This window comes from Hyla sarda, chromosome 11 (genome assembly GCF_029499605.1).
Source record: "Hyla sarda isolate aHylSar1 chromosome 11, aHylSar1.hap1, whole genome shotgun sequence".
Classification (NCBI taxonomy): Eukaryota; Metazoa; Chordata; class Amphibia; order Anura; family Hylidae; genus Hyla; species Hyla sarda.
Genome location: NC_079199.1, coordinates 99,246,385 through 99,259,515, shown reverse-complemented (window position 1 = coordinate 99,259,515; position 13,131 = coordinate 99,246,385). Strand labels below are relative to the sequence as shown.

At 42.2% G+C, this 13,131-nt stretch overlaps 1 protein-coding gene across 1 annotated transcript in view; it reads left to right on the top strand.

Annotated features, from left to right (window-relative positions):
* LOC130294978 (Fc receptor-like protein 5) overlaps positions 1–13,131 on the top strand; it is a 74,077-nt gene that overhangs the window by 34,268 nt on the left and 26,678 nt on the right. Inside the window, exons 7-8 of the mRNA XM_056545136.1 lie at positions 3,418–3,503; positions 10,350–10,370. Of these exons, the coding sequence (XP_056401111.1) occupies positions 3,418–3,503; positions 10,350–10,370 (107 nt within the window). The remainder of the gene's footprint in view (positions 1–3,417; positions 3,504–10,349; positions 10,371–13,131) is intronic.

Sequence of the window (13,131 nt, the reverse complement as noted above, 5' to 3'; positions counted from 1 at the left end):
AAAAAGAAGTAGGAAAAATATTTTTAAAAATTACAGAAAAAATAATTAAGTGCCCAATAGTGGTGATATTGGGCCATATTTACAACGATTTCACAAAAATCATCAGAGCGTCGTGGAAAAAAACAGTCTTTGGTCAGAATTTACTGTGTCCTAAAGTGGTGAAAGGACATGTACTGTTTGGCATGTTTGCAAAATGCCTTTTTTATAGCATTTTTGTATTGGGTTCTCTTGGGATAGAGAAAAGGCCTTTCTGCCCTCCTTCGTCATAGAACCCTTGGCCACAAGATAACAATAAGAGTCTGAGAAATGTAAGAAATTTCTGTATCCAGGTAAAGATGAGAAATTTTGCTGAATGTGGTTGATATGTTATTTGGTGTTGGTGACCCCAATTATTTATTGAAGCCAATCTTACAATAAATTGATGTATTTGGATATTTTGATAAGTTGTGCTGCTTTATAGTGAAGTGGGAGAAAGCTCTAGTTAGGTATAGATGTGTGAAGAGACGTATGTCTGAATATGGTCCCACAGGTAAATAAAACAGGGAAAATTAAAAACAGAAATAAGCCAAACAGAATAACCCTTGTTACTTAATAATTCTCTGATTTGGATAGATGCAAATTTTTTTTAGACATGTAGAAAAGAACTTGGAAAGAGAGAGGAAGTAAAACTAACACCGGAAAAATTGTAAAAAAATTATTTGTGATTGTGGATTGTTACTTCCTATTTTTTAGGAATTTCACAAATTTAAAATTGAAGTTGATTCAACCTTTGAAAAATTGTAAACTGGGGTATTTAATATGAAAATATCCCCAACTCTATTTCAAGGGCACAAAATGTGAGGTTAAATTAAGAAAATGTGCAGTGTTAGATCACTAGAATGCTCACCTTTATGGTGAAATTCTAACATTTAGGTGATAGGATGAGAAGAAGTCTACTAGCAGTGGTAGTGAAGTTAATGGATGGCTTAAAGGGGCACTCCGCCCCGAGACATGTTATCCCCTATACAAAGGATAGGGGATAATATGTCTGAACGCAAGGGGTTCGGCCACTGGGACACCCCCCCGCGATCTCCGGGCCGTGTTACGGTCATGAAAGCGGTGTTACGGTCATGAACGCCTCGGGCTTTCGTTATTGTGATGCCACACCACGCACCCTCCATTCATGCCTATGTGAGGGGGTGTGACAGCTAGTACACAGCCATCACTCCTCCTCCCATAGACTTAAATGGAGGGTGCGTGGCAGCTGTGATCACTAGTCATCCGGCACAGAGCAGAGTTCGCACCGGATGTCTGGGGTTCCGCAGCAGAGATCGAGGGGTTCCCAAGAGGCCAGACCCTGTGATCAGACATGTTATCCCCTATCCTTTGGATAGGGGATAACATGTCTAGCAGTGGAGTACCCCTTTAAAGATCATTACCCCCAGCGAGTTTGGCCTCTACCCCAGTGAATTTTCAGGTCTCTACCCCAGGCAGAACATGTAGTCATACTGGCAGAGATCATGGAAAGTAGAGTTTAATTGTCATTGGTCAAAGGCTATAGTTCAAGGAAGGTGGTGTTCGGTCATCATCGTAACAGGCTGTAGGTCAAGACAGGTGGGATCTGGTCATCATGGGTCACAGGCTGTGGGTAAGTGCAGGTCGGGTTTAGTCATCATGGGTAACAGGCTGTAGGTCAGGAGAAGTGGGGTTCAGTCATCATGGGTAACAGACTGTAGGTCAGGACAGATGGGGTCAGTCATCATGGGTCACCGGCTGAGGTCAGGACAGATGGGGTTCAATCATCATGGGTCACAGGCTGAGGTCAGGACAGATGGGGTTCAGTCATCATGGGTAACAGACTGTAGGTCAGGACAGATGGGGTAAGTCATCATGGGTCACAGGCTGAGGTCAGGACAGATGGGGTTCAGTCATCATGGGTCACAGGCTGTAGGTCAGGACAGATGGGGTTCAGTCATTATGGGTCACAGGCTGAGGTCAGGACAGATGGGGTTCAGTCGTCTTGGGTCACAGGCTAAGGTCAGGACAGATGGGGTTCAGTCATCATGGGTCACAGGCTGAGGTCAGGACAGATGGGGTTCAGTCATCATGGGTCCCAGGCTGAGATCAGGACAGATGGGGTTCTGTCGTCTTGGGTCACAGGCTGTAGGTAAGGACAGATGGGGTGCAGTCTTCTTGGGTCACAGGCTGAGGTCAGGACAGATGGGGTTCAGTCATGGGTAACAGGCTGAGGTCAGGACAGATGGGGTTCAGTCGTCTTGGGTCACAGGCTGTATGTCAGGACAGATGGGGTTCAGTCATCATGGATAACAGGTTGAGGTCAGGACAGATGGGGTTCAGTCACAGGCTGTATGTCAGGACAGATGGGGTTCAGTCATCATGGGTAACAGGCTGAGGTCAGGACAGGTGGGGTTCAGTCATCATGGGTAACAGGCTGAGGTCAGGACAGATGGGGTTCAGTCATCATGGGTAACAGGCTGTAGGTCAGGACAGATGGGGTTCAGTCATCATGGGTCACAGGCTGAGGTCAGGACAGATGGGGTGCAGTCTTCTTGGGTCACAGGCTGAGGTCAGGACAGATGGGGTGCAGTCATCATGGGTCACAGGCTGAGGTCAGGACAGATGGGGTGCAGTCATCATGGGTCACAGGCTGAGGTCAGGACAGATGGGGTTCAGTCATCATGGGTAACAGACTGTAGGTCAGGACATATGGGGTAAGTCATCATGGGTCACAGGCTGAGGTCAGGACAGATGGGGTGTAGTCATCATGGGTCACAGGCTGAGGTTAGGACAGATGGGGTGCAGTCATCATGGGTCACAGGCTGAGGTCAGGACAGATGGGGTTCAGTCATCATGGGTCACAGGCTGAGATCAGGACAGATGGGGTTCAGTCATCATGGGTAACAGACTGTAGGTCAGGACAGATGGGGTAAGTCATCATGGGTCACAGGCTGAGGTCAGGACAGATGGGGTGTAGTCATCATGGGTCACAGGCTGAGGTCAGGACAGATGGGGTGCAGTCATCATGGGTCACAGGCTGAGGTCAGGACAGATGGGGTTCAGTCATCATGGGTCACAGGCTGAGGTCAGGACAGATGGGGTTCAGTCATCATGGGTCACAGGCTGAGATCAGGACAGATGGGGTTCAGTCATCATGGGTCACAGGCTGTATGTCAGGCAGATGGGGTTCAGTCATCATGGGTCACAGGCTGAGGTCAGGACAGATGGGGTTCAGTCATCATGGGTCACAGGCTGTATGTCAGGCAGATGGGGTTCGGTTTTAGGTTTTAGATCATGTCTTCTATTCTCCCTTCTCTCCTTTAAACTCTACAGAATATTTTTGCACTATTGACACACTGACAGGAGTTATTTCACAGTTTTTCTTCCTTCCTTCATGTTCTATATGGTAAAAAGCTGAAGGAGATCAACATCAACTTCCTCTTTTTTTTATGAGGCAGCATCGTCTCCATCCATCATGTCCACGAAGACGTCGCTATTATTACTCTGTAAGTACAATGATCTTCATGTCTTTCAGTCTCTGATGATAAATCATAAGAGGGGATCAATAATGTCCTATAAATCCCGGACAATACTACAAGATCCCGGGCTCCACCCCAAGTCTCCATCATATGTCCCTCTATACTGTGCACAGGGGAGAATATTCCTCATAAACTCCATTACTAGGGACAATTCACTGGTTTCCGGAGATCTGGTGTAAAAAGATTTCTAGAATGTAAAAAACAACCTAGAACCAATGATTGGAATTCATTAAGTGTGGTGTAGGTCAGCGCCTTTTTACCCCTTTTATTTGTGTGGTGGAAACTGTGTACATACACCAAATTTATTAAATTGCGCAGGGCATGTGATGAATATGATGCTGGCGCGCATTTCTTATTTCAGTACTCCACTTTTTATGGTGCCTCCTTTGCGACTTTTTAACCTGTTTGTGATTTTTTATTAATGCTGTCCGTGTCCACAGCCAGTTTTGTAAGAAAGATCCGGGCTGGTGTAGATTTGAGGACTTTGAGACCTTTTTTTTGCGATTTTTCACTGAAAGTGTCACAAGATAAATTCATGACCACTGGAGACAAATAACTTAATTTTGTCATACTGAGGGAAATTTATTAAATCTGGTGTGAGTTTTGGCCGCAAATGTCACGGAGAAAGTGGAGGACGTGTGTCAAATATATCAAATGGCGCACTGACTTTGATGAATCACAACAGAACGGTTCTACCTTAGTCTTCTTAAATGTCGTGAAGTGGTGGCCGGGCTACAATTGTATCAGAGCCATTTAAGGCAGGGTTGAACTGCCCTGTGATAATGTCTAAATCTGGCCCTGTGCACCATTTTTTGCGATATTTCACTAAAAATCACACATAATAAATCAGGGACCACTGCACAAAGTGCTCTAAATAAGAATAATTTATGGTAATTAAATTTAAATGTTCTAAATGAAAGCTCGCAGAAAATGCAACAAATCTCAGTTAAATTCCTCTCACCTATACGACAAAGAGAAAGTCTTCTACTTGAAAAGTCTCTAAAAAGTCACAAAAAATTAAAAACAAACTGGGAGCAAAGAAAACTGTCTACATACAATGATAAATTCCCCCCAATTTTGCTGGAGGTTGATTTGTTATAGAATGATTTACTTTCCCAGATAGAGTAAGGCTGGGTTCACACTACATTTGTAGTGTACAGGTGCCGGATCCCCATTCATTTCAATGTGCCGACCGGAGTCAAACGCTTTCTCCGGTCTGCTAATTTTTGCCCCGTATACGGCTCTCTAGCCTTACTTTAGGTAAGGTAGGAAAACCACATATGGGGTACGGCTGGGATACGGGGGTGGCCGGTTCCCACTCCTCCCAACCGGATCCGGCACCCATACACTACAAACGTAGTGTGAACCAGCCCTAAGACTTTCCCCTGACAGAGCTTGTGAGCTCTTCTTCATATTCCGGATAAATCTTTTAGACTTAAAGGGGTACTCCGCCCCTAGACATCTTTTCCCTGATAGTGACTAATCAGATAGTGACTCCGGTCGGCTCATTTTTGCCCCGTATCCGGTTTTCTGACCGGACCTAAATCTGTGGTATACCGCGGTTTTAAGTCCAATCAGAAAACCGGATACGGGGCAAAAATTAGCCGACTAGAGTCACTATGTGACTAGTCACTATCTGTCGGCTCATTCAAATGAATGACATGGGGGTCGGGTCCTGTGTACATTAACACTGATCTGTGTCCACTGAACTAGTATCTGTTTGTTGCTTTGCTGTATTCCCGTTATGTTCCTGATTTGTCCCCGTCATGTACAGTTATCAATGTTTTATTTGACTTTGATGCCCATGCACTTTAGCTCTAGGAAGGGACCGGCTCTAAGTTGTCAATCCGTCATTTAGGGCGGATGGGCAAGTAGGCAGTGAGAGTGGTTTATAGGGACAGCTTTAGGGCCCACATCTCCCTCCCCCCCCCCCCCCCCCGTTCTTGATACACTGTGCCTCCTGATGTATATAGTAATGCTCACTGTACCTCCTGATGTATATAGTAATGCTCACTGTGCCTCCTGATGTATATAGTAATGTTCACTGTACCTCCTGATGTATATAGTAATGCTCACTGTACCTCCTGATGTATATAGTAATGCTCACTGTGCCTCCTGATGTATATAGTAATGCTCACTGTACCTCCTGATGTATATAGTAATGATCACTGTACCTCCTGATGTATATAGTAATGCTCACTGTACCTCCTGATGTATATAGTAATAGTCACTGTGCCTCCTGATGTATATAGTAATGCTCACTGTGCCTCCTGATGTATATAGTAATGATCACTGTGCCTCCTGATGTATATAGTAATGTTCACTCTGCCTCCTGATGTATATAGTAATGATCACTGTGCCTCCTGATGTATATAGTAATAGTCACTGTGCCTCCTGATGTATATAGTAATGCTCACTGTGCCTCCTGATGTATATAGTAATGATCACTGTGCCTCCTGATGTATATAGTAATAGTCACTGTGCCTCCTGATGTATATAGTAATGATCACTGTGCCTCCTGATGTTTACAGTAATGTTCACTGTGCCTCCTGATGTATATAGTAATGCTCACTGTGCCTCCTGATGTATATAGTAATGTCCCCTCTGCCTCCTGATGTATATAGTAATGATCACTGTGCCTCCTGATGTATATAGTAATGCTCACTGTGCCTCCTTATGTACCGTATATAGTAATGATCTTTGTGCCTCCTGATGTATATAGTAATGTTCACTGTGCCTCCTGATATATATAGTAATGATCACTGTGCCTCCTGATATATATAGTAATGATCACTGTGCCTCCTGATGTTTATAGTAATGATCACTGTGCCTCCTGATGTATATAGTAATGATCACTGTGCCTCCTGATCTTTATAGTAATGATCACTGTGCCTCCTGATGTATATAGTAATAGTCATTGTGCCTCCTGATGTATATAGTAATGCTCACTGTGCCTCCTGATGTATATAGTAATGATCACTGTGCCTCCTGATGTATATAGTAATGTTCACTCTGCCTCCTGATGTATATAGTAATGCTCACTGTGCCTCCTGATGTATATAGTAATGCTCACTGTGCCTCCTGATGTTTATAGTAATGATCACTGTGCCTCCTGATGTATATAGTAATAGTCACTGTGCCTCCTGATGTATATAGTAATGCTCACTGTACCTCCTGATGTATATAGTAATGCTCACTGTGCCTCCTGATGTATATAGTAATGCTCACTGTGCCTCCTGATGTATATAGTAATGATCACTGTGCCTCCTGATATATATAGTAATGATCACTGTGCCTCCTGATGTATATAGTAATGCTCACTGTGCCTCCTGATGTTTATAGCAATGATCACTGTGCCTCCTGATGTATATAGTAATGCTCACTGTGCCTCCTGATGTATATAGTAATGCTCACTGTGCCTCCTGATGTTTATAGCAATGTTCACTGTGCCTCCTGATGTATATAGTAATGATCACTGTGCCTCCTGATGTATATAGTAATAGTCACTGTGCCTCCTGATGTATATAGTAATGTTCACTGTGCCTCCTGATGTATATAGTAATGTTCACTGTGCCTCCTGATGTATATAGTAATGCTCACTGTGCCTCCTGATGTATATAGTAATGATCACTGTGCCTCCTGATGTATATAGTAATGATCACTGTGTCTCCTGATGTATATAGTAATGATCACTGTGCCTCCTGATGTATATAGTAATGTTCACTGTGCCTCCTGATGTATATAGTAATGATCACTGTGCCTCCTGATGTATATAGTAATGTTCACTGTGCCTCCTGATGTATATAGTAATGATCATTGTGCCTCCTGATGTATATAGTAATGTTCACTGTGCCTCCTGATGTATATAGTAATGATCATTGTGCCTCCTGATGTATATAGTAATGATCACTGTGCCTCCTGATGTATATAGTAATGCTCACTGTGCCTCCTGATGTATATAGTAATGATCACTGTGCCTCCTGATGTATATAGTAATGATCACTGTGCCTCCTAATGTATATAGTAATGCTCACTGTGCCTCCTGATGTTTAAAGTAATGATCACTGTGCCTCCTGATGTATATAGTAATGATCACTGTGCCTCCTGATGTTTATAGTAATGATCACTGTACCTCCTGATGTATATAGTAATGATCACTGTGCCTCCTAATGTATATAGTAATGCTCACTGTGCCTCCTAATGTATATAGTAATGATCACTGTGCCTCCTAATGTATATAGTAATGATCACTGTGCCCCCTGATGTTTATAGTAATGCTCACTGTGCCTCCTGATGTATATAGTAATGATCACTGTGCCCCCTGATGTATATAGTAATGACCACTGTGTCTCCTGATGTATATAGTAATGATCACTGTGCCTCCTGATGTTTATAGTAATGATCACTGTACCTCCTGATGTATATAGTAATGATCACTGTGCCTCCTAATGTATATAGTAATGCTCACTGTGCCTCCTAATGTATATAGTAATGATCACTGTGCCTCCTAATGTATATAGTAATGATCACTGTGCCCCCTGATGTATTTAGTAATGACCACTGTGTCTCCTGATATATATAGTAATGATCACTGTGCCTCCTGATGTAATAGTAGTAATAGTAATAGTCACTGTGCCCCCTGATGTTTATAGTAATGATCACTGTGCCTCCTGATGTATATAGTAATGATCACTGTGCCTCCTGATGTATATAGTAATGATCACTGTGCCTCCTGATGTATATAGTAATGCTCACTGTGCCTCCTGATGTATATAGTAATGATCACTGTGCCTCCTGATGTATATAGTAATGATCACTGTGCCTCCTGATGTATATAGTAATGTTCACTGTGCCTCCTGATGTATATAGTAATGTTCACTGTGCCTCCTGATGTATATAGTAATGATCACTGTGTCTCCTGATATATATAGTAATGTTCACTGTGTCTCCTGATGTATATAGTAATGCTCACTGTGCCTCCTGATATATATAGTAATGATCACTGTGCCTCCTAATATATATAGTAATATTCACTGTGCCTCCTGATGTATATAGTAATGATCACTGTGCCTCCTGATATATATAGTAATGATCACTGTGCCTCCTGATGTATATAGTAATGATCACTGTGCCTCCTGATATATATAGTAATGATCACTGTGCCTCCTGATGTATATAGTAATGATCACTGTGCCTCCTGATGTATATAGTAATGATCACTGTGTCTCCTGATGTATATAGTAATGATCACTGTGCCTCCTAATATATATAGTAATGATCACTGTGCCTCCTGATATATATAGTAATGATCACTGTGCCTCCTGATGTATATAGTAATGATCACTGTGCCTCCTGATATATATAGTAATGATCACTGTGCCTCCTAATATATATAGTAATGATCACTGTGCCTCCTGATGTATATAGTAATGATCACTGTGCCTCCTGATGTATATAGTAATGATCACTGTGTCTCCTGATGTATATAGTAATGATCACTGTGCCTCCTAATATATATAGTAATGATCACTGTGCCTCCTGATATATATAGTAATGATCACTGTGCCTCCTGATGTATATAGTAATGATCACTGTGCCTCCTGATATATATAGTAATGATCACTGTGCCTCCTAATATATATAGTAATGATCACTGTGCCTCCTGATGTATATAGTAATGATCACTGTGCCTCCTGATGTATATAGTAATGATCACTGTGCCTCCTGATATATATAGTAATGATCACTGTGCCTCCTAATATATATAGTAATGTTCACTGTGCCTCCTGATGTATATAGTAATGCTCACTGTGCCTCCTAATATATATAGTAATGTTCACTGTGCCTCCTGATGTATATAGTAATGATCACTGTGCCTCCTGATGTATATAATAATGATCACTGTGCCTCCTGATGTATATAGTAATGATCACTATGCCCTCTGAAGTACACATAATGATGAAGAATGGATGCACCCAGAGAGAACTTTTGTATTGCTGCAAAACTTGTCTTGCTTTTATGTCTTGGGCCGATATATGCATTATTACAGGTGTGGTCTCATCAGACACTGGGTCTTATATATAGAACCTTTATGCCTCCATGTATCCCACCTGTATCTCATCTTGTATCCAGACTAGAGGCACACAACAGGGCACTAGAGCCTTCATGTATCCCACCTGTATCTCATTTTGTATCCAGACTAGAGGCACACAACGGGGCACTAGAGCCTTCATGTATCCCACCTGTATCTCATCTTGTATCCAGACTAGAGGCACACAACAGGGCACTAGAGCCTTCATGTATCCCACCTGTATCTCATCTTGTATCCAGACTAGAGGCACACAACAGGGCACTAGAGCCTCCATGTATCCCACCTGTATCTCATCTTGTATCCAGACTAGAGGCACACAACAGGGCACTAGAGCCTTCATGTATCCCACCTGTATCTCATCTTGTATCCAGACTAGAGGCGCCCAACAGGGAACTGCAGTCTCCTTTCTATTGTACAGTTTTCCCAATAAACTTCTCCTTTCTCTCTAATATTCTAATCACCATATATCATCATCACATACAGTTTCATTCAGTTCCAACAACTCCTTCTAGACACATATATTGTTTTTTTTTTTTTTTTTTGTTTTTTTTTACAATGAGTGCAGTAAATTACAGTTAGTGGAGATAAGTCTATTGGTTTATAGTATTATTTATTATAATGTATTTCTACTAATTGTGTCCCTAAGCAGTAATAACCTGCAATGAGGTAATGTCCCAGGAACTGTATTACATCTGGTAACTCCCTTTCTATCCTGTTTATAGGGTTTGTTCTCTTACAGAAAGGTAAGTCACCAGCTTTGTTCTTTCATTCTTTCTTCTATAAAATAGACCAGCGGTCTTCAAACTGTGGCCCTCCAGCTGTTGCAAAACTACAACTCTCAGCATGCCCGGACAGCCAAAGGCTGTCCGGGCATGCTGGGAATTGTAGTTTTGCAACATCTGGAGGGCCACAGTTTGAAGACCACTGAAATAGACCCTTATATATGGAGAATACTGATGTCACTTGTGTCAGACATCTCAATGAGAAAGATGATACTTGGAGGTTTATTCCATGTTCTGACTGTTGCAGTATGTTACTATTCATGTACTTATAGATGTAGCTGGCGCTAACTGTGTCATTGATCTGCTAAATCTGTCCCAAAGTGTGCTAAACTATCAGATGAATGCACTTTGGAAGAAGCAAGGACTCTTGTCTTTGACAGGTGTTCCTGCTGATCAGTCCAGTTTTTATCATTGTAGGGCACCAAAGTATAAGTCAGCAGTGATCTCTGCTCACAAACATGCCTACACAAACTGCATAGATAACAAAATGATGTGGTTCCGTAACGCAGCCTACATTTCCCATGAATCCTCTGGCTTTGGCTTGGATCATAGCCCAATATCATCTTATCAGGCTGCTAGTGCTGGAGATCTCCCAGGTGAACTCATAGCTGAGACCGACCAGCCAATCACAGCTCTGACCGGGAAGTATGAGATTACACTGTAGTTTCATTTTACGGGGAGCCGGCTGGCCTCCATCTACCACCGGCCCGCTCACCGCTGCAATTACAACTCACTGAAAGGACATGCTGGGAGTTGTAGTCCTGTAACAGCAAGCGGCGGGGTGGGAGATGTACAGGCGGCAAGATGAAGCTGACCAGCGGCGGAGGAAAGATAATAGGCGGAGGAAAGATAATAGGCGGAGGAAAGATAATAGGCGGAGGAAAGATAATAGGCGGAGGAAAGATAATAGGCGGAGGAAAGATAAGATAATAGGCGGAGGAAAGATAAGATAATAGGCGGAGGAAAGATAAGATAATAGGCGGAGGAAAGATAATAGGCGGAGGAAAGATATTAGGCAGAGGAAAGATAAGATAATAGGCAGAGGAAAGATAAGATAATAGGCGGAGGAAAGATAAGATAATAGGCGGAGGAAAGATAATAGGCGGAGGAAAGATAAGATAATAGACGGAGGAAAGATAAGATAATAGGCGGAGGAAAGATAAGATAATAGGTGGAGGAAAGATAATAGGTGGAGGAAAGATAAGATAATAGGTGGAGGAAAGATAAGATAATAGGCGGAGGAAAGATAATAGGCGGAGGAAAGATAATAGGCGGAGGAAAGATAATAGGCGGAGGAAAGATAAGATAATAGGCGGAGGAAAGATAAGATAATAGGCGGAGGAAAGATAAGATAATAGGCAGAGGAAAGATAAGATAATAGGCGGAGGAAAGATAATAGGTGGAGGAAAGATAAGATAATAGGCGGAGGAAAGATAAGATAATAGGCGGAGGAAAGATAAGATAATAGGCGGAGGAAAGATAAGATAATAGGCAGAGGAAAGATAATAGGCGGAGGAAAGATAATAGGCGGAGGAAAGATAAGATAATAGGCGGAGGAAAGATAAGATAATAGGCGGAGGAAAGATAAACGGCGGAGGAAAGATATGATAATAGGCGGAGGAAAGATAATAGGCGGAGGAAAGATAAGATAATAGGCAGAGGAAAGATAATAGGCGGAGGAAAGATAATATAATAGGCGGAGGAAAGATAAGATAATAGGCGGAGGAAAGATAATAGGCGGAGGAAAGATATTAGGCAGAGGAAAGATAAGATAATAGGCAGAGGAAAGATAAGATAATAGGCGGAGGAAAGATAAGATAATAGGCGGAGGAAAGATAATAGGCGGAGGAAAGATAAGATAATAGGCGGAGGAAAGATAATAGGCGAAGGAAAGATAAGATAATAGACGGAGGAAAGATAATAGGTGGAGGAAAGATAATAGGTGGAGGAAAGATAAGATAATAGGTGGAGGAAAGATAAGATAATAGGCGGAGGAAAGATAATAGGCGGAGGAAAGATATTAGGCAGAGGAAAGATAAGATAATAGGCGGAGGAAAGATAATAGGCGAAGGAAAGATAAGATAATAGACGGAGGAAAGATAATAGGTGGAGGAAAGATAATAGGTGGAGGAAAGATAAGATAATAGGTGGAGGAAAGATAAGATAATAGGCGGAGGAAAGATAATAGGCGGAGGAAAGATAATAGGCGGAGGAAAGATAATAGGCGGAGGAAAGATAAGATAATAGGCGGAGGAAAGATAAGATAATAGGCGGAGGAAAGATAAGATAATAGGCAGAGGAAAGATAAGATAATAGGCGGAGGAAAGATAAGATAATAGGCGGAGGAAAGATAAGATAATAGGCAGAGGAAAGATAAGATAATAGGCGGAGGAAAGATAATAGGTGGAGGAAAGATAAGATAATAGGCGGAGGAAAGATAAGATAATAGGCGGAGGAAAGATAAGATAATAGGCGGAGGAAAGATAAGATAATAGGCAGAGGAAAGATAATAGGCGGAGGAAAGATAATAGGCGGAGGAAAGATAAGATAATAGGCGGAGGAAAGATAAGATAATAGGCGGAGGAAAGATAAACGGCGGAGGAAAGATATGATAATAGGCGGAGGAAAGATAATAGGCGGAGGAAAGATAAGATAATAGGCAGAGGAAAGATAATAGGCGGAGGAAAGATAATATAATAGGCGGAGGAAAGATAAGATAATA